Consider the following 24,997-nt stretch of genomic DNA (forward strand, 5'->3'; position numbering starts at 1 on the left):
TTACCAGCTATGGTTGTATGTTAACTAGACTATAAACTTATATATATATAAACTCTTCTGCTATGATTTAAGGCATTTTTCTTCCTATATCCCCTGGGAAGATGAAGAAAACCTGATAGCCCTTCTTGCAATTTAAACATAATTTTTTTTGCCCTCAAGCTAAGTTGTGCAAGCAAAATTTTCCATTTAAATTTATATTTACCAGATTAAAAATACTTGCTTTAATTGAGATACAGCTCATAAAAGTGAAATACATAGGACTTAAAGGTGCAGTTTAATGAGTTTTGACAAATGTATACACCAATTCAATTCATATTCAAATCAAAATATAGACCATTTTAATCACCTCAGAAAGTTCCTTTATGCTTCTTTCAGTCAACCTCACTCTTTCAAAGCCAATCACCATTCTGACTTTCTTTTTTAAAATAATTTTTTTGGAGTATAGTTGACTTAGAAAGTTGTATTAGTTTCAAGTGCACAGCAAGTATTTCAGTTATACATATACATATATCCATTCCCTTTCAGATTCTTTTCTCATACAGGTTATTACACAGTATTGAGTAGATTACCCTGTGCTATACAGTAGATCCTTGTTACCTATCTATTTTATATATATATTAGTGTGTATATGTCAGTCCCAACCCTCTAATTTATCTCTCCAGCCCTACGTTTTTACCTTGGGAAACCATAAATTTGGTTTCAAGTTTTTTGAGTCTGTTTCTGTTTTGTAAGTTCTTCTGTGTCATTTTTTGTTAGATTCCATGTATCAGTGATCTCGTATGATATTTTTCTTTTTCTTTCTGACTTACTTTACTTAGGATGATAATTTCTAGGTCCATCCATGTTGCTGCAAATGGCATTATTTCCTTCTTTTTATAGCTGAGTAATATTCCATTGTATGTATGTATCATAACATCTTCATCCACTCCTCTGCTGATGAACATTTAGGTTGCTTTCATGTCTTGGCTATTATAAAGAGTGCTGCAATGAACACTGGGGTGCATGTTTCTTTTCTAATTATGGCTTTCTCTGGATGGATGCCCGGGAGTGGGATTGCTGGACCACACAAAGTTCTGTATTTAGTTTTTTTAAGGAACCTCTATACTGTTCTCCATGGAGGTTGCACCTGCTTACATCTCTACCAATAGTATAGGAGGGTTCCCTTGTCTTCACACCCTCTCCAGCATCTATTGCTTGCAGATTTTTTGATGATGGCCATGCTGACTAGTGTGAGGTTATACCTCATTGTAGTTTTGATTTACATTTCTGTAATAATTAGTGATGTTGAGCATCTTTTCATGTGTGTGTGTCGGGGGGTGGCCATTTGTGTGTCTTCTTTGGAGAAATGTCTGTTTAGATATTCTGCCTATTTTTTTTTAATTGGGTTGCTTGTTTTTTTGAAATTGAGCTGCATGAGTTGGTATATTTTGCAGATTAATCCTTTATCCCACTATTCTGATTTCTATCACAATAGATTAGTTTTATCTGTTCTTAAATTTCATATAAATGGAAATACATACTATGCATTCTTTTGCATCCGGATTAATTAGTTCATAACTTTTCATATATCAGTAATTCATTTCCTCTTATTGCTGAATAGTATTTTGTTGTATGAACAGACCACAATCTGTTAATCCATTCACCTGGTGACAGACATTTGGATTGTTTCTGGTTTTCAGCTATTTTGAATGAATCTGCTAGAAACATTTATAATTAAGTCTTTGGTGGGCATATGTTCTCATTTTCTAGGGTAAATATCTAGAAATGGAACTGCTAAGTCATAAGCTAGGTTTATGTTTAACTTTATAATAAACTGCCAAACAATTTTCCATTGATTACACTATCACACTCCACCAGCAGTGTGAATGAAAGAGGGCTAGATGATCCATGTCCTCACCAATGTCAGTGCTGTCAGTCTTTCATTTTAGCCATTCCAGTGGGTGGAATTTAATTTGCATTTCCTAGATGAATAGAGACACTGAGCACCTTTTTAATGTGTATCTTCTGTTTAAAGTACCTGTTCAAGTCTCTTGCCCATATACTTATTGGGTTGTCTGCCTTTTTTATATTTGAGCTGTAGGAGTTGTTCATATATTTTGGATATGAGTTCTTCGTCAAATATCTGTACCACAAAACTACTCTCCTAGTCTCTGGGTTGCCTATTTACACTCTTATCAGTGTCTTTTAATGAGCAGAAGTTTGGGATTTTTTTTCAGTGAAGTCCAATATAGCAACATTTTGTTGATTAGTGAGGTTTGTGCCCTCTTCAAGAAATGTATCATGAAGATAGTCTCCTATTTTCTTCTAATTTAGAAGCTTTGCGATTTTACTTATTACAGTTTAAAGTCTCTGATTCATCTCAAATTAACTGCTGTGTTTGGTGTGAGATAGGTTCAGGATTCATTCTTCTCACACAGAGATATCCAGTCATTCCCAACACAATTTGTTAAAAAGACCATTCTCTCTATATTGAATTGTTTTGGTGCCTTTGTCAAAATTCAATTAGCCATATAATTTTTTTCTTTTTTAAATTTAATTTGATTTAATTTTTTATTATAGTTGATTTATAGTTTTGTGTCAATTCCTGCTACACAGCATACTGACCCAATCATATGTATATATATATTCTTTTTCTCATATTTTAGTCTATTTCTAAACTAAGTAGTCTATTTCAATGACATATTTGTCTATCTTTATGCCAATGCCAAACTCTTTTGGTGACTACAACTTTACAGTAAGTCTGAAAATCAGGTAATGTGAGTCCTCCAACTTTTTTCCTTTTTCAAGATTATTTCACAATTTACATTTGAATTTCCACATAAGCACACACACACACACACAAAAAAAAAAACCTGCTGGCATTCTGATTGGGATTGCATTGAATCCATAAATCAACTTGGTTAGAACTGAAATTTTACCAACCTGGAGTCTTACAATCCTAAAACGTAGTTTATCTCTGCATTTATTTATGACTTCACCGGTTTTTCTCAAAAAAGTTTTTGTAGTTTTTGATGTAGACATCATGTAAACATTTTGTTAAATGTATCATTAAATATATTGTGGTTTTTTAATGCTATTGGAATGGTTCATTTTCCAATTGTTGCTTTTATGTAGAAACAGAAAAGATAAAGTTTTTCAATATTTTATCTTTTTATGGTATCATTAGGTATTTACAGATGCCCTTTATCAGATTGAGAAAGTTTCTTCTATTCCTAGCTTCCTAACAATTTTGTTTTGTTTTTTAAATGATGAATGGGCATTGAATTGTATAAAATACTTTGTCTTCATCTATTGAGATGGTCATGTGATTTCTATCTTTTGTTCTGTTATTGTGAGGGATACTGGCTTATAATTTTCCTTTCTTATATTAGGCTTGTGAAGGTTGGTGACAGATGCTGATCTTAAAAATACAATGGGAAGTGTTTTCTCCTCCCGTATTTTCTCAGAGTTTGTATAAGACATAGTATTTCTCCCTTAAATATTTTATTTATTTATTTATTTCCCACGCTAGGGGTTGAATCAGAGCTACAGCTGCCGGCCTACATCACAGCCACAGCAACACAAGATCCGAGCCAAGTCTGCAACTACACTGCAGCTCACTGCAACGCCAGATCCTTAACCCACTGAGCGAGGCCAGGGATCGAACCCACAACCTCACAGCTCCTAGTTGGATTCGTTTCTGCTTCTCCCTTAAATATTTGATAGAATTCACCAGTGACGTCATCTGAATCTGAGGTTCTACTCATAGGAAAGCTTTTAATTATAAATTCAATTTATTTAAAAGGCAGAAGACTATTTTCAGTTTTCTATTTCATCTTGTCTTAGAATTGGCAAATTATGTTTTTCAAATGTATTTTGGTTAGCTTTATTAGCATATATTATTCATAATACTTCCTTATTATCATTTAAATATTTTTGGTATCTATAGAGATACATCTTCCATTTTCCATTCCTCTATTAGTAATTTGCATTTTTCTTTCTTTTTCTTGATCAATCCTGTCAGGGAGTATCAAATTTATTCATCTTTTCAATGGATCAACTTTTGGCTTTCTTGATATTTCTCTACTTTTTTTAATCGTCTGATTTTCACTTTCAACTTCATTTCTTCCTTCCTTCTACTTATTATGGACTTAATTTGTTCTTTTTCTAGCTTCTTAAGGTAAAAGTTTGAATAATTGATTTTAGGGCTGTATTTATTTATGTTTTTTGGCTTCCCCCACAGCATGTGGAAGTTCTGAGGCCAAGGATTGAATGCGAGCCACTGCAGTGACAGCATATCCTTAACACATGGTGCCACAAGAGAACTGCTACATGCTTTTTCTCTATGAACTCCAACAAGACCCTCCTCCACTGGTGCTGTCTCAAAAAATTCTGAAAGGGGGAGCTAAAAATGATGGTTTTTTTTTTGTTTTTTAGGTATGCATTTTTGTGCCACTTATTAATTTATTGCTTCTTAGCAACAAACGTGTCTTTCTTGGCCCTCTTCTGTGATACTGGGGCCAGATTCTTCAGACTATTTTTCTCCTTTGCCAGTTGGCTTGATGCTAGGCCATGTCAACAGACGGCATTGGAGAGACATTGGAAATTTGGAAGAGAAAGACTTTTTTTCCCCAGTGCTTTGTTTTTCTACATGGTGGGAAGTGGGTATGCAGGGGCCCTGGCAGTATTCCTAGACAGGTGGATGGTTCTTGGGTCCTAGACAAAAGGATGGTTCTTGGGTCCTACACAGGAGGATGGTTCTTGAGTCCTAGACAGAAGGATGGTTCTTGGGTCCTACACAGGAGGATGGTTCTTGAGTCCCAGACAGAAGGATGGTTCTTGGGTCCTACACAGGAGGATGGTTCTTGAGTCCTAGACAGAAGGATGGTTCTTGGGTTCAGTAGCAAGATCTCTCCAATGTATATCAACACACTGTCTCCAGAGACAGAGGTCTGAATCTCAGCCTTGAAGGACCCCTTACTCTGAGTCTCCAAGCCCCTTCATTATTCACTTTTCCTTCAGCTTTAGGAGAAGTTACTGCTCTCTACAGTTACTACTTTAGACTTCTTTGCCTCTTTCAATAATTAATATTGGAATTTAAGTTGGTGCAACCACTGTGGAAAACAGTATGAAGGTTCCTCAGAAAACTAAAAATAAAATTACCATATGGTCCAGCAATCCCATTCCTGGGCATATATCCAGACAAAACTAAAATGCAAAAAGATACATGCACTCTTGTGTTTATTTAAGCACTATTCACAATAGCCAAGACATGAAAACAACCTGAATGTCTATCGACAGATGAATAGGTTTAAAGATGTGGTACACATATACAATGGTCATCCTTTAAAAAAAGAATGAAATAATGTCATTCATAGCAACAGGGATGCAACTAGAGATTCTCATACTAAGTAAAGGAAGTCAGAAAGAAAAAGACAAATACCATATGATATCACTTATAAGTGGATCTAAAATACAGCACAAGTGAACCTATCTACGAAATAGAAACAGACCTACAGACATAGAGAACAGACTTGCGGTTGCCAAGAGGGAGGGGGGAGGGTCTGGAATTAATAGATGAAAACTATTACATCTAGAAAGGATAAACAACAAAGTCCTACTGTATAGCACAAGGAACTATATCCAATCTTCTGGAATAGACCATGATACGTGTGTGTGTATGTACACACACACACACACACATATACACATATATATTTTTTCCATATATATTCTTTTTTATATATATAAACTGAGTCATTTTACTATAGAGCAGAAATTGGCACAACATTTTAAATCAACTATAATTTAATTTAAATTTTCTTTTTGTGTTTTTGTTGTTTAGGGTCATACCTGTGGCATATGGAAGTCCCCAGTCTAGAGGTCAAATTGGAGCTGCAGCTGCTGGCCTACACCACAGCCACAGCAACACAGAATCCGAGCCTCATCTGCAACCTCTACCACAGCTCACGGCAACACTGGATCCTTAACTCACTGAGCGAGGCCAGGGATCAAACCCACATCCTCATGGATACTAGTTGGTTTCATAACGCACTGAGCTACAATGGGAATGCCCTAAAATTTTTTTAAATAATAATTAACCACCTTTAACCAGTTAGCAATTCTCTGTATTAAATCTTTCCTATTCAAACTTCTGGTGTGGTTTGACTGAACCCAAAAGTCTTTTAGCACTTTAACCAACTGCTTTCTCCCTGTAAACTCTCTCTTTTACAGGCCACTCCAGACAGTGCTATCTACACACAAACTATTCCCAATTCCTGCAACCTCATCCCCACCACCCCTCCTGGCCTGGTGCACTCAAAATCATCCTTACAGAGGCTCAGAGGGCATCCCCTTGAGGAAATTCCTCATTCCAACATCTACCTACCTGCCCACCCCCTGGGTATAGAAGCTAAAGTTCTCTGCTATACCTAGGAAGGGCTCATTTCTCTCTGGAATGTAGTTCATCAAGGTTTCTTTGCATCCATAAATTTTTGCTAGTCTCATAAAAAAAATGGGTTTTGTTTTTCCAAGTTTTCTTATTATTGCCCAGGATCAAAAATTTTTCACTTTTTTTACATCCTAACTGGAGGTAGAAGTCTCTAGGTATTGTGAAAATTCCAAAGAAAATTCCCAGAAGTATATGCTATTATGATGCTAAAAACTGAGAAATGTGGACTGGGAGTGAGCACATATAAAGAGAGAAACTTTTGCTTTTTACTATAATTTTCACAAATTCATTAATTTATTCAACAATTTTTTCTTTCTTTCTTTCCTTTTTTTTTGGGGGGGGGGGCCTTTTTAGGGCCACACCTGCGGCATATGGAGGTTTCCATGCTAGGGGGTCTAATTGGAGCTGTAGCCACTGGCCTACGCCAGAGCCATAGCAACTCCAGATATGAGCCGCCTCTTCTACCTACACCACAGCTCACGGCAACACCGGATCCTTAACCCACTGAGCAAGGCCAGGGATCAAACCTGCAACCTCATGGTTCCTAGTCGGATTCACTTCCGCTGCACCATGACGGGAACTCCTCAACAATTATTTCTTGAGCACCTACTATTTGCCAATGTTCTGGGCACTAAGAATATAGTATAAATAACAACTAAAACTCTGCAGTCAGAGTTCCCATCATGGCGTGGTGGAAACGAATCCGACTAGGAACCATGAGGTTGCAGGTTCAATCCCTGGCCTCGTTCTGTGGGTTAAGGATCCAGCGTTGCTGTGGCTGTGACATAGGCTAGCAGCTGTAGCTCCAATTCAACCCCTAGCTTGGGAACCTCCATATGCTGTGGGTACGGCCCTAAAAGCAAAAAAAAAAAAAAAAAAACAAAAAAAACTGTTCTCATATAACTTCTGGGGAGGGGGGAGGGGAAGAAAGGAAATAAACAAACATATAAATATGTAATAAGCCAGGTGATGATAAAGCTATAAGAACAAATTAGGTTAACAGGGATAAAGTCTGATGGCAATGAGGCTGCTATTTTATACTGATGGCCTGGGAAGGCCTCTCGCATCAACAGATATTTGAGCAGAGACTTCAAGGAACTTGGAGAGTGAGCCACAGGAATATGTAAATGAAGAGTGTTCCAGGCAGAGAAAATAGCAAGTGCCAGAGGCGTGTGATGGGTGTGTACTTGGTATGTTCAAGGACAGTAAAGAGGGCAGGATATTAGGTGCAGAGTGACTAAGGGGAGGGGTGGGAGAATAAGAGGCTAGAGAGTGTAGTGCCCCATAGGCCACTTATGAGTCTTGGCTCTTTCTCTGAGCAAGATGCAGAATCACTAGATGTTTCCCAGCAAGAGAAGTAACGTGACTTGCTCTGGCTGCTGTGTTGGAGAACATGGCTACGTGGATTCTGTAACTGATAGAGAATTACTGATTTTCATTTTAAACATGGACATGTGTGTATACAACTTGCAGGACTCGACAAAATAATTTAATATAAACAAATAACCCTCAACAGCCTGCCTCAAAGTTGTCCCAGCAGAACACCCACCATTGCCTGAGGCCAGGCCCCCTGGGAGGGCAAGAGGGGACCCAGGGCTTCGCTTCTCAAGTTTCATTTCTGTCTTACAGATGCAGGACACCCAGAAGGGAGTTCAGAGGAGACAGAGAATGGGAGCCAGATTCAGACGGCAATGTGTGGTTTAAGCATCCAAGTAGACCTAATATTAGAATCCAAACACAGTATTTTATACTTGGGTGTCTGTCTATAAACATACAAAGACACATACAGCCTTCTAATTTTAAAAATTGGCTAGCCCTCCAAATTTTTTCTGCTAGCAGAGGATATCATCCAGTAGTCCCATTTTTGTCTTGTCCCTTGAAAGGAAAAAGTGTGGCAAAACTTGGGTTCAGAGCTGAGGTGAACATGCAGCCCTTACCTGGGAGGGGGCCCTGCTTGGCCTGAGGGGTAAGACAAGCACCAGCCATCAGAGCAGGGTGGGGGCTGAAGTCAAGTTCATCTCTCCCTCTCATCCCATTTATGAATTCCTTCTACATTTGGCAGAGGTGCCACACCCCCCACACTCCCTGCCCTCACAGGCTCTGGCTCCTTGCTTGCACACATGGGAAGCAGAAGCCTGCTCCATTGCCAGACGTGATTGATTACAAATCTTGAGCTGAACTTTGCCTCCCAGAAACTTCTCTTCCTTGGCCCTAGTTCTATCACTTGATTTACACAGAGAAGTCACTTTCTCCTCCACATACGAGACTAACTCTATATTCCTAGAGGAGTCTTGGTGAGACTCAACCTTCAGCCTGCCTTTCTCACCTTGCCTCTCTCCATACCAGACTCAGGGCATGTTCCCCCTGACCCCCAGTCTGTCTGGTACACACTGTTGAGCCTGCTGGAATCCCTCCCCATCTCCCTTCTCTGCCCTGACACACTCAGAATCATCCTTCCAGATGGTTCAAAGGGTATTTTCTTGTCAAGACTCCCTACCCTGTCCTCAGAGAGGACCATTCCCTTCTTGCATCCCCACCTCCTACAGCTGGCCTCTCAGTGCCCAGGAATGATGTGTGTGAGACTTGTCTGGCTTGCTTCTCTGCACCTCCAACCAGATTGAGAGTGTCTCTCAAGCAGGAGCCACCTTTACGTCCCCAGGCCTTTCACAAGGATGAACATATAGCTGATGCTGAATAAGTATATGTTGAGTAGATTGATGATGTAATGATATCAAGCTGGGCATCTACCCATTTTCATAGGAATTGAATCCCACATTGCTATTTTCCAATTCCTAACAAAGATGGGGGGAAGAAGAAAAGGAAACGTCTAGGCATATCTTCCCAGCTCAGAAGACTGTAGTAGGTACTTCTGGAAACAATAAATGGCCCCCATTTACCCCCTCCCCATTCCTTCTCAAGGACAGAGGCCCCTGCCCTTTCTTAATCAGCTTGTGGAGAAGAAAAAGAACAGAGATTTATTGAGTGGCACCTGCCACATGCCAAGGCCTGCACAGTAGCTTTCATCAATCTCCTTGTTGAATTCTCAGAATCCCTTCATGAGGGAGATCTCATTGTTCCCCTTTTGTAGATGAGGATCTTGGTGCCAAGTTGCTCAGGGTGACTACACTGTGACACTACAAATGCTGATGTGGAAGTTATGCTTGACTCTAAAGCCCTCCTTTTCTACCGCTCAGTATGATGCCTCTAAGAGGGAAAACTTAAGGAAGAAACAGAAATTAATGAAGAGATAACGGGAAAGTGAAGGCAGCTGGAGACCAGCTGGGTAGAAGAGAAAAAGAATGGTAGCCAAAGGAGGATATGAGGTCAAATACAAGTTGTTCTCCTCCTTCTTCTTCTTCTTTTTTTTTTTTTATTGAAAACCATTCCTTTCTTTTTTTTTTTTTCCTTTGGTCGTTTTTTGCTATTTTTGGGGGCCACTCCCGTGGCATATGGAGGTTCCCAGGCTAGGAGTCTAATCAGAGCTGTAGCCACTGGCCTACGCCAGAGCCACAGCAACGCTGGATCTGAGCCGCGTCTGCAACCTACACCACAGCTCACGGCAATGCCGGATCGTTAACCCACTGAGCAGGGGCAGGGATCGAACCTGCAACCTCATGGTTCCTAGTCGGATTCGTTAACCTCTGTGCCACGACGGGAACTCCTCCTCCTTCCTCTTTAAGTCATTCTTTTAAATAGAGGAGAACTGGAGTTCCCATTGCATCTCAGCAAGTTAAGAACCTGACTAGTATCCATGAGAATGTGAGTTCAATCCCTGGCCTTGCTCAGTGGATCTGGCATTGCCATGAGCTGTGGTATAGGTGGCAAAGCAGCTTGGATCCCGTGTTGCTGTGGCTGTGGTGTAGGCTGGCAGCTGTAGCTCCAGTTTGACCGCTAGCCTGGGAACTTCCATATGCCATGGGTGTAGCCCTAAAAAGACAATACATATATACATACATACATACATACATACATATGTGAGTTTATAGGCAAAGTATAATAAGACAGAGGAAAAGGTAGAATGTTTGAGAGAAAGATCTGGATGGATAAAAGTCTTGGAGAAGATGTTTAGGTTGTAGTGGGCACAGAAAGATGATTCTCAGCCTGGAAGAGGTGGGTGGGGGAGATATTTTACTTTCTCAGATTCATAAGGAAGGAAAGGAGACCACTAGAACTTGAATGAGAACTTTGCACTGTCAACTCAGCTCATCCTCACAATCAGCCTGTGCCCTGGATATTCCTACCTGTCCCACAGGTGAGATAATGGGTGTAGGGAGAGGAAAGAGGGGTCAGTAGGCTTAAGGGAGGGAGGACTGGAGAGTTGAGGGATATGGAGAAGGCACTGTTGAGGGACTTGCACACAGAGGGCCCTCAAACCTAAAATACTTGCTATTTGGCCCTTCACAGAAAATGCTTACTGACCCCTCTAGTACATCATCAGCACCATGAAGGCTGAGACCCCAACTTACTTTTCCTTGTATTCCAGAACACTGCCTAAAATATAGAGATGTTAATAGATATTAAGAAAATACAAATGGGAGTTCCTGTCGTGGCTCAGTGGTTAACGAATCCAACTAGGAACCATGAGGTTGCGGGTTCGATCCCTGGCCTTGCTCAGTGGGTTAAGGATCTGGCATTGCTGTGAGCTGTGGTGTAGGATGCAGACGCGGCTTGGATCCCATGTTGCTGTGGCTCTGGCGTAGGCTGGTGGCTATAGCTCTGATTAGACTCCTAGCCTGGGAACCTCTATATGTTGTGGGTGAGGCCCTAGAAAAGGCAAAAAGACAAAAAAAAAAGGAAAAAGAAAGAAAGAAAGAAAATACGAATGAATGGGGAAACATCAGATGCCATCTTTTTTAACAGCATGCTTACTCGTACTCACTGAGAGGAAAATTGAGATTGTGGCCTTAGTAAAGCCACACATCCTGCTATTTTCATAACCTCATTTTTTAAAAAGTGAGGGATGGCAGCCACTGCAGGGGTATTTAATACAGCACCTTGAAACTCTGACAGTGGACTGACTTCACAAACCCTGATGTTTCTGTTAGATGAAAGCTGCCAAACTATACCTGAAGATTCCAATTACCCCCAGACCCAACCAAAGCCACATTTTCAACTTGACTCTGTGTTCTTTTAAACTCTAAATTTTCCAGCTTAGTTCAGCAAAGGGGAATGTAAAGTTTCACATATGTGGTGAGTTGTTTTATAGGCCTTAGGATCTAAGAGCATATGGCAGCTATACTACTAGCAATGAGACCTGATGAGAAATCAGCCTGGTTGTGAAACATACTATTCCTAATTATAATAAGAGCAATGGCATTGAAATGAACAGACTTTACCTCCGGGAAGAACCAGGATCAGTGGGGGAGCAGAGCACAGGAGAACCCAGGGATTCCCGTGGAGAAGCCATGATGATGAGCTCTTGAACTACAGATTCCCATCAGCTTTGGAAGAATATCTAAGTAGATGTTCCTTTTCTTTTCTTTCCTCATTGAATAAAATAAGATTTATCACAGGGCCAGGTGACTCCACAGAGTCCCGTGCCTACCACCATCTCTACTTCTCCTGGGCAGCTTTCAACTCAGAGAGTCCCTTGACAACTCAAAGAGGACAAGACTCACAAAGAGATTTTTATCCTGATAGACGATGAACAGGCACTCAGTTGATATTCCATGTGCTAAATGACAGAATCACATTAGCTTAAATTTGTTTCACACTCCCTGTGGCCAGGCAATACGCTAGGTGTTGGACATCTTAGCTCATTTGTTTCCCATAGCTACCTGTGATGTAAGTGTTCCTGTCTGCATTTGACAGGTGGGAAAGCTGAGCCTCAAGGAGATGAAAAGAGGCAATCTAACCACCTAGGCAGTGGCAGGGCTGGGATTCAAACCCTGGGCTGCCCAGACAACAATGCACCACAGACCATCGCATGCAAGTTAGCAGCTGTCCTCAGAGTTTGCCCTAAGTTAGGAGAAGACACAATCTCTCTCTCTCTCTCTCTCTCTCTCTCTCTCTCTCACACACACACACACACACACACACACACACACGAAATAAAGAACCACCTCCAGCCTACGGGAGGGAGCAGGGGATTGAGGTGCAGACCTGAAGGGCCCTTCAGGAGAAGTACAAGAACCGGAAGAAAGCGGGGAAGCTTCCCAGAGGCAGTGTTCCTTGAAGGGCAGGAGACTCACTTCTGGTGCTGGCAGAAACTGACTTTATCTATCTGCATGGCCAGAGTAAGTTATTCTATGTGCCTCACCCATCAGAGGGGATCAATAATTATTTGTCAAGTTCATGATAACTAACAAATGTAAGTAAAACCACCAACTGGTTTCTACTTCCCCACTAGCAGTGAGACCCAGGGCACAACTGTGTGATCCTGCTCCTTTCTGCTGACCTCTGGAGGGCCTACTGCTCTGCATATATACCTTGCCTTCCAGGTCTTAGCATTGGCCTTCAGATTGGGCTTTGCACTCACTTCCCTGAACAATCACAGAAGTGACTGGCTTTGAGCATTAAATCCCCACCCTGGCCTGAGAGCAGGTCCCTTACCTTCAATCAGTCCCACTACCTCCCAGTGAAGGTCTTCACCCTCCAGGGCTAAAGGTGAAAGAAATGGGGACTGAGGCCCGGCACCAATGGACCCTGCCACCTCCAAGGTCACATCGCTGGCCTTAGGGTATTTGCCATCTTTCTCTTGGTTACTGGCTCTTTGCCCATGTGGTAGCTGGGAAGAGTTTTGAGATCAACCCCATAAGAATCCACCAGCCTGTCTGATGGCAGAGCTGGCTCCCTCCGCCTGAGGGCTCAGGTGCTCTTGTGCAATAAATTGTTGGCAGCCAGCAAATGTGTTTCGGCAACAGGGGACGAGGAGGGGGAAATTTAAATGAGTCTTAGGGGATTGGAAAATTATTTGGTGAAATGTTTCTAAGCTTTTTCTACTTAATACCCATAAATTTCAGGGGCCATGTATGCTAACAGCTTTTGATTTATGATGTCTTTATCCTTGCATTGCATTTAAGCCAAATTATGAAAAGGTAGCAGGAGTCAAAAGAATTTTTTTAAAATGCTTTGGGACCCATCATGGGGTCGAGCCATTTCTGTCAATCTTTGCCACCACTTGGTTAAAACGAGGGCTCTGAGTGCTGACAGCCAAGTAGCTAATTGGCGTTGGATGCCAGCCCAGCAGGAGTCCTCCTCTTCTTAGAAACTTTTTCCTCACCTCCCCCAGCCCCCTGCCTCCTCCAGTAAGACCTTTTAATGGCTGCTGAGGGTGAAGAGGAAAGCCCGCCTTGGGTAAACTTTGTGGGGCCAGGTCTCACTCAGCTGCCATAGCACAGAGATATTCCCAAGACCTCTAATTAAAATGCCTACAGTCGACCAACATGCTCCTGTTTCATTACCCAGGGGTTGCAAACTCCCTGCTAATGTGGAACGCAAATTAACTAAATGCCGTGTCAGCCTTTCTGGTCCCATTACAATGTTATTGTCATATTTATTAGCACAGTTCCCTGGAGGACCGTGGTTGGAGTATCTGAAAAGTGAGTTAAGTACTCTCCTTGGCTAGATGAGGTAAAGGCTTGGCCATTTCCCCACACACACATCAACTTTGCAGTTTGTGCTCACACCCACTCCCCGCCAAAGACAAGCTGGCCCGCTGCTGGTGTTCCTGCGGTGGATGGGAGGTGGAGATGTTCTCTCAAATGAACTGTCTTGCATTCGAGAGGCTATAAAAGTGGTAGGCTATTGCCACCTCTTTCAAAAGAACCATTCTATTATCCATTTACGAAAATTTAGCTACCTACAGCACTTGCATGAATTAATTACTGTCTGAGGAGAAAACAAACACAACATCACCCATCACATTGTTCCAAACCATATCAGCCTAATTGCCTAGTATTCAGAATTCAGTTTACTTTTGCACATCCCTTCCACTACTCCCTCCTGCTTTGCCTGTCTAGCTGCCTGCTTCTGCACTCACTTGTCAGAGATGTAATTTACCCAGAGTAATAGGAGACTTGAATGAGGAAAAAAGAAAAAAAAAAATCTCTTTGGAATGTTTGACAAGGAAGGAAAGACATGTTACTATCACAATTTTGTTCTTGGCAAGTGCAAGAGATGTACATCCTGATACCTTCCTTCTTCCTCTTGTCCACCAGAAAAATATATTCAAACAGTGCAGCAGGAGATGGTTAAGGATATAGATACTACATACAGAGTGGGTGGAGAGTCAAGGTCAGGGCAGTGACATGTGAGCTATGTCTTGAAGGACATGGAGTTTTATCACATGGAGACCTGAGAGAAGAGAATTCCAAGACACAGGGAAAGAAAATGAAAAAACACAGAGGCTTTGAGAATGTAGGGGAAAGGGCAAAAAACTCATATGGCCTTTCTCATTTCTATTTGTGCATCTGTTTTATAATGCATTAATACAAGTGTATTATATAACCTATGAATATACATATATTGAGAATGTGCACCGAAGGATTTATTTATGATGGAGAACACCGTTCGAACACTTGGTGCCCATTGATATAAGCAATGGTATCTCTCTCAGGTGTTCAAGCAGTTGAGTGGCTAGAGTGGATCCGTGTCTTTCAAAGGAAACCTTGCTACAGTACATGAAGTAGGCGAAGGGAGAAGGAACTGCAGGTGGAGGGGCAGGGCTGAAGGCCATGGCTCTGGTGCAGCGAAAGGGTGCCAATGAGAGGGCCCTAGTAAGGGCAATAGAGGGTGGAGGGAGAAAAGGGAAGTGCAAAAACTCTTCTGGAAGTAGCATCAACTGGGACTTGGTTTCTAGTTGGAAGGCATGGGGTGAGGAGAGTTAGGGATTCTGAAACTTATCTTGGGTAGCTGGCAAAGCAGTGATCACTTCCATGAATTCAGAATAAAGGAGACAGTGTGGGGATTAATGAGTCCAGTTTTGGAAAATGTCAATTAATGAGTCCAGTTTTGGAAATGTTGAGTTTAAGGTACCTGTGGAACATGTAGGTGGAGATGTCCACTGAAACAGTTGAAACTCCAATCTGAAACTTGGGAAGCTAGCCAAGAAAGTCTGTAGATATATGACCCCCTCACGTAACCAACCCTTTCTGTCTATATAGCCTTTGATCCATTTGGAAAACATGGGGAGCAGCTCTGTGCTGGGCCAGATACTCATGTGGTCCAGGGAAGGGGTAGTTAACACAAAGCCTATTCCTGGGCTGATAAGGCCAAACCTGGCACGAGCCACGTTGAGCATAGACCTCTGTCCTGGAGGTTCACATAATAATCTTGATGTCACCACTATCAGGTGAGGAACCCAAACACAGGACACTCATTTTCACTGCCTTCCCTGTAGTCCCTCCCACTATATCTGCTACACTGAGGTCCAGAATCACTGGAAATCTTCAATCTTGGGTATCGGGTGGTATGCAGATAAAGTCACTCAAAAAGACCCCAGAAATGCCCCTGGCCTCCAAGCAAGGCAGCTGTCCCAGTGCTTTCTCTCAATGCCTGAATATCAACCAAAACCACGACAATTCACACCATCAAATATGAGTAAGGAAGGCGCTGCATTTATATGTTAACAGCAATGTATTTTCAAACTTCTTCATGCTCAGCCATCATCTACTGCCCATCCTCAAATCAGGGATTCTAGGAAAACTTTACAGGTTAACATTGCAGTGGCTTTGGCCTAGGATTCAAGAATACAAGATTTCTTTTTTTTTTTTTTTTTTTGGTCTTTGGTATTTCTTTGGGCCGCTTCCGCGGCATATGGAGGTTCCCAGGCTAGGGGTCTAATCGGAGCTGTAGCCACCGGCCTACGCCAGAGCCACAGCAATGCGGGATCTGAGCCGCATCTGCAACCTACACCACAGCTCACGGCAACGCCGGATCGTTAACCCACTGAGCAAGGGCAGGGACCGAACCCACAACCTCATGGTTCCTAGTCGGATTCGTTAACCACTGTGCCACGATGGGAACTCCAAGAATACAAGATTTCTATCCTAGCCTTGCTACTGTCATAGTCCCTAAAGCAAGGGCATTTCAGTCTCCTTGCAACGAAGCTTGTTAACCACTACACAATGCATCTGAACATCAGTGTTAAAATTCAGGCCACAATAAAATTATTATTAATTTTCAACAGGTTAATCGGTTAAGAGCAAGAAGGAAATCCTAGATTGAAAAGTTCAAGAAAATCTAGTTAAATGAATGAAAGTTAGATTAATAATTTTCACTCAAATAGAATCTGTATCCTTAAGACTCCTTGACCCAACTGGTTCACAAGTCATCTCAGGATGTCTTGTGTCCTACTGGAAGAGGCAGAATGCACTGTGGGAGCTGTGTCCACAGCATAAACTCTGGAGCTCTATCAGTACAAGTTTCCTTGTTGAGTTCCATCAACTTTATGAACTTGGTGAACTTGAATCCCTGGAGGAGGAGGAGGAGAGATAGAGGGATATTCCATTTAAAAAGGAATCGGAGGACTTCCTGTCATGGCTTAATGGTTAATGAATCCGACTAGGAACCATGAGGTTGCAGGTTTGATCTCTGGCCTCACTCAGTGAGTTAAGGATCTGGTGTTGCCATGAGCTGTGGCGTAAGTCCCAGACGTGGCTTGGATCTGGCATTGCTACAGCTGTGGCGTTGGCTGGTGGCTACAGCTCCAATTAGACCCCTAGCCTGGGAACCTCCATGTGTGTGGGTGCAGCCCCAGAAAATACAAAAAGACAAAAAAAAAATAAAAATAAAAATAAAAAGGAACTGGATATATGAGACTACCTCCTCTGCCCTGAGGGGAGAATTGGAACTTTGCGAGATAGGTCCCTCAGCTATCTGGAGTTGGATTTGGCAATTATGTGACTGACCTAACATTCAAAGAAATGTAGGTGTTTGCTAAGCCATAAGAGACCATTATGAGACACATTTGCCATAGGTAGTTTATAGGGAAATAGATGAAAATTGTCAGATGAAATCCTAAACACTGTTGTACACTGAATTGTATACCCCCAAAATTTATATGTTGAAGGCTTAACCCCAAATGTGACTGTATTTGGAGGGAGGCCTTTAAAGAGGTAATTGATATGAAATGAGGTCATAAGGGTGGGGCTCTGATCCAACAGGACCAACATCCTTCCAAAAAGAGGGAGAGACACCAGGGTACTCACCCACAGAGGAAAGGCCATGAGAGGACACGGCAAGAAGGTAGCCATTTACAAGCCAAGGAGAGAGGCCTCAGGAGAAGTGAAACCACTAACACCTTGATCTTGGATTTCTAGTCTCCAAAACTGTGAGAAAATAAATTTCTGTTGTTTAACCCACCCAGTCTTTGGTATTTTATTTTGGTAGCCCAGGCAGTCTAATATAGGCACTATGAATACATTTTTTTTCTTCAATACCAGCAATAGCTGTTTTCATCCTATAAACATATAATCAAAATAAATACAACTTGTTTGTGAACTTACTTGTTTTCTTTATTGTATTTTGTGCTTCTTGTTGTTTCTTATATGAATTGACCTACCCCTACTCTCTTTAGTCCGAACAGGACCCATCATTACACAGGGTGAAAGCTCCAACCCTCTCTCAGACACTGAGGATGGGGGTGAGAACAATCACAGGCCCTGCTGATTTGCAGCACGTCATGTAAATGAGGGCTGCCCAGAAGGCCTTCACTCAAAAGGCACCTGCCTGGAGCAAAAGCTGTGTCTTCTTTAAGAGGTGCCCACCACTGATTTTATGTTCTGCAAAGATATTAATTCAAAGAGATAAAACCTCTGTCCTAAAGAGTTTTTATCCCACTTCTGAGGGTGATTTAGACACAAATTCACAGAGTCAGGACAGTGGGTAACTGAAATTGATGATGCCACATGACAACATCTAAACAAGCAGGGTCCAGAGGGGGACATGAAAATGTCCAGCTACCTTCACAGTCATGAAACATGGACCTATCATAGTGGCTATGATATCACATTGTATACATCACATCTGAGCTTCTTGTCACCACTGAGCCAGGCTTCATATTACATATGGAGACAGGGTGTCCAGTGACCCTGACTTCCAGGGCAGACGTTCTCTCACCAGAGGACCGAGCAGGCATACGACCCTGTGTGGGAGCCGGCAGAGAGCCTGAACAGCAGCAGCATACCTGTGGGCAGCCCAAGCAACTGGGGGGTGCTGGGAACACCTGCTCCCAGGAAGGCAGCCAGAACTCTGAAGGGCATCTCACACTTCCCCAGAAGTAGAGTCACCAACACGGACAATTCTCCAAAAGCTGCTCTGAACTTTTCCAGGAGACATTATGGGAAGGATTCTGAAGATCACAGTCCTTACCAGTGAACTGAGCAATATCACCAAGCATTTCAACTCCAAACCCTCAGACCAGAAATAAGGGTGACCTAGGGCACAAAGCAATCCTTACCAAACTTTAGGTCCTTAGGTAAAAACTTTGAATATTTTTCATGGCTTAATACCTCCTATGATGGTCAATTTTTATGTTTCAACTTGTGACTGGACCATGGGGCAACCAGATAACCCGGTCAAACATTATTCTGAGTTATGTGTGACATGATCTTAGATGAGATTAACATTCCAATCTGTAGAGTGAGTAAAGCTGATCTGCCCTCCCTAATGTGGATGGAGCTCATGCAATCAGGTGAAGACCTGAATAGAACACAAAACTGAGTAAGAGGGGACTCCTCCTGCCTGATGGCCTTTTCGCTGGGAAATCAGGGTTTTCTTGTCTTCAGACTTGAACTAAAACATCAGCTCTTCATAGGTCTCAAGTCCACCAGCTTTCAGACTGGACTTCTACCATCAGCTCTCCTGGGTCTCCAGCTTGCTGACCACAGATCTTGGGACTTCTTAGCCTCCATAATCATGTTAGCCAATTCCTTAGGGTAAATCTCTATCTGTAATCTGTCTGTCTATCTATCTATCTATATCTAACTATCCATCTATCTATCAATCTATGCTTTTAGCTCTGTTTCTCTGGAGAACCCTAACAATACACTTCCTGAACCATATTTACTTAATATGTACTAAATCTTTAAATAGCTTATTTCAATAAATGCATTTTAAAATGCAACCCTGACTTATTCATAAATTTACATCAAGTATTTTTATTAAACATAAATATATAAACTAACTGAAAAGTTAAATACACACTAATTAAAATTATAGTTCCCCTGAAAACACACACACTTCTGATGGTAACTATATATGGAACTATGGAACAAAACGTCTTTCATTTCAATCCCTAGCAAATGGAGATCAACTATATTTACTAGTAAATCCTACCCTCATTTTCTGTTTTTTGTTTTGTTTTGTTTTGTTTGTTTTGTTTTGTTTTGTTTTTTGACCACATGTGTGGCATGCAGAAGTTCCTGAGCCAGGGATTGGCCCCGCACCACAAAACTGACAACATCAAATCCTTAACCTGCTGCATCACCAGGGAACTCCTTATGCTCCTTTTTGAGCAGAAAATCCTTTTAAGTTCAAAAATAACACAAAATTCAACAGAAAGAATGCCATTACTATGTACTTCAGTTATTAGTTGCTACATTTAATAAAACTACTCCAAACTTTGTGGCTTATTATGTAGGTCTCATTATTTTGTGGGTCAGGAATTCAGGGAAGACTTGACTGGGCAGTTTGCTTGTGACCCCATTGGCATCAGCAGGAGGATCCACTTCCAGAATGGTACCTTCACCCACATGTTTAGTGGCTCTGTATTTCCTGCCTCTTTCTCTCTCCCTTGGTATCTCATCCTCCAGGGCCTCTCCACAGAGTTTTGGCTTCTCACATCTAGCAGCCCTAGGACAGTGGTACTTCTTATATCAGATGGCTCAGAGCTCCAGAGGCCCCTTATGTCTGCCTTCTGCCACATTCTATGAGCCACGCAAGTCACTTGGGACAGCCCAGGCTCAAGAAGAGGGAATAAGACCACACAGCTCCATGGAAGGAATGTCAAAGAAACCGTAGCCACATTTATTTCTTCCTTCCATTCTTATGTACTGAAGAAGGCGAAAGTCCTCATGCATGGGATTTCCACATCACAGGTAAAAGTGTACCATGTATCCAAGAACTAAAGCAGGAGGAGTCAGCTCACACTGGAGCAAAGGCATCATTCTGGAGTTGGGCACACCTGGCTTTGAGACCAGGAATACCACTTACTGGGTGACCTTGAGCCAGTTGCTTAAAGTCACTGAAGCCCAGAGGTTTTGTCTGTAGAGTGAAATGATACATTCCAGGGCTATTATGTGGATACCTAGTAAAAAGCTTTACTTTAAATGCTTTTAAGCAAACCCAGAGAATAGTGAGGATTTTACAAAGTCATTATTTAAATACTGCATTTATGATAAAACTTACACAAAATCTTAAGAAGAATGAGACATGATAGAAAAGGCCTTCTCACTTAGCTTAAAAGTGCAGTTTTTGGAGGAAATTTGCTAGCAAACATCTTCCGAAAATGTCAAAGTTGCCCCCAATGTCCTGCCATGATGTTTGAGATGACTCTGCTTAGTAATCATGTAGGGAGCTGGCAAAATAGTACCATCTTTTTTCTAACCCATAATTAATCAGGTGCTTGGGGAGGCAGGAGAGAGTGAAATGCACAGCAGGTTGGCATGCTCGGATCCACAGGTGCTCAGGGGTGGTGATAACACCCTTGCAGAGAAGCATTGTGGAAATGCCTTGGACTTGGTTTTACCTGGTCCAGTGCTGGGGCAAGATGAGTATTCCTGCAATTACAAGACAGAGACCAGAAATGCTGGGTGCATGCAGCTGGCCCACATAATGAAGCACTGTCTCACCATAAGTGAAGACCTCATTTTTCTGAACCTAGAACTAAATTCATTTTATGTATAAACATAATGTATTTCTATTCAGCTATAATATTCTCCAGGAAGGCAATTAGTATATAAATCAAGGAAAGACTGTTCTCTGTTTTGTTCAGAATTCCAAGATTTGATTGCCATTTTAGAAAATCCTGTCACTGGCAGAAACACAAGATCATGTTACCTGAGTCCCCAGAACCATTGTGTGTTTTAGTTGCACTGGAGGTAGCAGGTGTCAAGCATCTGAGCACTTCACTGTGGCGTATGGAGTGGGATGCCTGCACTGGAAGTAATCATAAATTACATTGTCTTCAGTCCGTTTTGTATCTCAGTTATGACATCATGCTGATTTTTCTTAAATCATGAGTGTGGGTGGGTTATATTATCTGGGTGAAGTGAATTAACTAATTCACTTCAGGATTGTAAATAGGGCATTAAAAAATATTTGTAATAAAAATGAGGGTTTGAGTCTGACAGGTCTGAGAGGCCACTGTTTTAAAAGAAGTTCGCTGTGGATCAAAAATGCCTTTCCAAGTAGAAACACCAGGGAATCATTTCCTTTTTGGAACCAGCTGGACCTGGGAACAGCCCAGCCAGGCCAAGCAGGAACAGCTGGCTCTGAGCATGAAAGGGCTCTTTCTCTTCAGCCCTCACAGGTGAAAAGACGTAGATGCTTCATCAGCATTTCAAAACTGAAGGAAAAGCTGAGCGGTCTTCATATGGCCACGTGACCATACAACAGGTTAACATAAGCCTCAGTCTCCTTATCTGTGTGGTGGAGATAAAAATAGCCCCACCCTTGCTGAGGAACTTGCAGAATTCCTCTATGGATTCAATCAAACAAATGGGATAAAGTACGTTCAGTACTTCCCCTCAGCATCCTTGAGCATATGGTGCTAAGTGGGGACATGTATTTATTACCATTCTTACAGGACTGCACAGTTTACAAAGCCCCTTTCCATATACCATTTTCTTGAACTTTATATACATTATCACAAGTAACCCTCCCAACAACTTCTGAAATAGTATATCCTATCATCTAATAAAGTAGGGGTAACGCCAAAGAGCATGCGTGTCCTTTCCACAACACTATGCTTCCTCCAACCATGCCATCATTATCATTCATTTAATCATTCATTCATTCATTCAACAAATATATATATATATATATAGTTTTTTTCATTTTTCTTTTTTGGCCACCCTGAGGCATGCGGAATTCTGGGACCAGGGATCAGATCCAAACTGCAGTTGCCACGTAAGCCACAGCTGCTGCAAAGCCGGATCCTTAACCCCCTGTGCCGGGCCAGGGATCAAACCTGAATCCTATGTGCTCCAGAGACACTGCTGATCCCATTGTGCCACAATGGGAATTCCCAACAAATATTTATTGAGCACTTGCCATATTCAAGGCACTGGGCCTCGGCAGTGGGGACTGACAGGAGTATTGACCCCAGAGAGGTCCAGAGTTGCCTCGATACTTGCCCTAGGCCACACTGGTAGCCAGCCAACAGAATTTTCCCATTCAAAATCCATGCTGCCCCACTCAGATTTATTATGTGCAGCTCTGAGGACAAAAGATGGCCCTCACGGAAGAAAGAAATTACTGGAGAAAGAAGCTGAGAGAATTTCTGGGGGAAGATTCCCTTGCTAAAAATTAGTGCCCCTGACAATGGAAGAGGCAGCCTCTTGAGGGTGGAGCCTATGCCCTCTGCAGACACCAGGGGAGAGACTGAGCTTTGCCCTGGGAGGGAGGCCTTCAAAACCCATTCAATCCAAGTAGGTGGGAATCACTTGGGAATCACTTAGAGACCACCTCTCAGAATATAGATTTTTACTTTTAACTCTGCCCTTCAAATGTCAGATGTTTTTCCCTCAGACTCATTATTTAGGTTATTATTTACCCTTCCAGCTTCCATAGAGGGGTAAGCTGGCTAGAAAATGGTCTGGGACTTAAGCGACTCCATGGTCCAGTGTAAATTCCCCTTATCTTGTCCCAGGTCTGTATTCTCAGGGATGAAAAAGAAAACTCCTTGGAAACTGATGATCCATCTATCAGGCACACAAGCAGAATATAGGAAATCTCAACCAAAGGGCAGCCTGGGTCTGCTTAACTATGTCCAGGAAGCCATGTAACATACACTGCCCATGAACTAGAAATCTATAAGGACAGGCTAGGTCTTTGGTCTCATGGAAATATTTTTTCCTCAGGCATGAAAATGTCAAATATAGTCATGAAAGCAGTGGCCTAACAGAAATAGATTCTTTTCGTAATGTTTATACTTCTAGTTTATTCCACACTACTCTGGTCTCAAGCCAACTAGTAAGAACTCAGTTTCTCCGTACTTGACCTTAGCAGATTTGGGCTGCTTCCAGGGAAACAGTGTGTAAGAGACAAGCTTTTCTGAATGAGCTTTTCCTTTATTCTGCTGTCAGAAAACTTAGGTCCTTTATGTTTTACTAGGTTCATGCCAAATGACTTCTAACTAAAAGGAGGGCAATTGAAGGAAAAGATGGTATAACCAGCGCATTATACTATCACATATCTTTGGCCCCCACACATCATCATAACACTTCGCACCCTAATGAGTTCCTAACTTCGATTCTCTGGAGAGAGTTTATATTCACCTGGTCTCATTAACACAATGCACAGTTGAACAGCCTCTCACTGTGGGACCAATTAACTATTTCCACATCAGGCGCCACACAGCCCCAATGTATAGTTTGCTCTCATTATTTATGCTAAATACTTAGTACTAATTACATTACAAAATTCAATATAAGGGCTATATTTTCACACTGTGGGTGGTGATTTCAGGCATTAGAGCCAGTTGGGATTTTTTTTTTCCAACTGTTTCTATGCTTCGCTTGTAATTTGTGCACCAAAACTTAAAGCTCTCTACAGCTTTCCACTTGAAGCATTTTTGCAGACAAGATCTTAAAAGTGACATAATCAAACATGTTTGAGCATCTTTTGGCATCTCAAAGAGGAGAATTCTCAATAGAAGGGGGAATGCAATGATTGCTATTGGATTGACCCCCCCGAATCTCATGACAAAATCCCCCAGCACAAGCAACAATGCCAACAGCATGAACCAAACCAGTGAGTGGCTTCTCAGGACTGAAAAGTGACAGAACTCTATTCCCACAATAGCGTTCTTTACTGATCCATAAACCCAATGCCTCACACAACATTTTTGAACTATTTACCTTAGGATAAATGGCATGTCTTAAAAACTAATTGTTTGATTAAGCCTTGACATCACCATAATTTCCCAATAGCGAGGGCCACTAAATCTAAAAGGACTGTGAAGGAACTAGGTCAGCCTCTTTTCTGGAAGGCCATGAAGATTGACAGTGACTCCTATTGACTCCAAGAGTTTAGAAACAGTGAGGTCCAACGGAATTGTTTTAGTAACATGACCTCCGAATCCCGGCTCCAAAACAAAAACCATGAATGCCTCAAAGGTGGTTTTCACTTTGGGTTTTTCTTTTCAGTTCTTCCTTTTTTCTTTTACCAAGGCCCTGTCCAAACAGGATTCTAGTCCTGAGGCCAGCCCCAGGCCTGCTCAAAGGCTTCATCCAAGGCAGACCCTTGCACACGCTGCTGCGAATGTTAGAATGTCAGTCTGGTGAGTGGGTTTTGGACCTGGCTCTGGACCTGGCTCTGGACACCAGGGAAAAACACAATCCTTGGTGTTCAACCCTGGTTTTCTCATCAGAACAAGGATGTCCCAGGACGACTCATGGACAA

General features: G+C 41.9%; 1 protein-coding gene across 20 annotated transcripts in view; it reads right to left on the reverse strand.

Annotated features, from left to right (window-relative positions):
- Window positions 1–24,997, reverse strand: part of SCML4 (Scm polycomb group protein like 4) — a 122,741-nt gene that overhangs the window by 92,017 nt on the left and 5,727 nt on the right. For 2 of the 20 annotated variants that reach the window (XM_047762083.1, XM_047761973.1), the window contains one exon: window positions 21,431–21,529. The exons of 17 other annotated variants lie outside the window; for them this stretch is intronic. In XM_047762083.1, coding sequence (XP_047618039.1) covers window positions 21,431–21,448 — 18 coding nt within the window. In that variant the 5' untranslated portion in view covers window positions 21,449–21,529. Of the gene's footprint in view, window positions 1–21,430; window positions 21,530–24,997 lie in introns of those variants that run through there. One more of the 20 variants, XM_047762133.1, reaches the window with a different exon arrangement.

Source organism: Phacochoerus africanus, chromosome 2 (assembly GCF_016906955.1).
Source record: "Phacochoerus africanus isolate WHEZ1 chromosome 2, ROS_Pafr_v1, whole genome shotgun sequence".
NCBI classification, from domain to species: domain Eukaryota; kingdom Metazoa; phylum Chordata; class Mammalia; order Artiodactyla; family Suidae; genus Phacochoerus; species Phacochoerus africanus.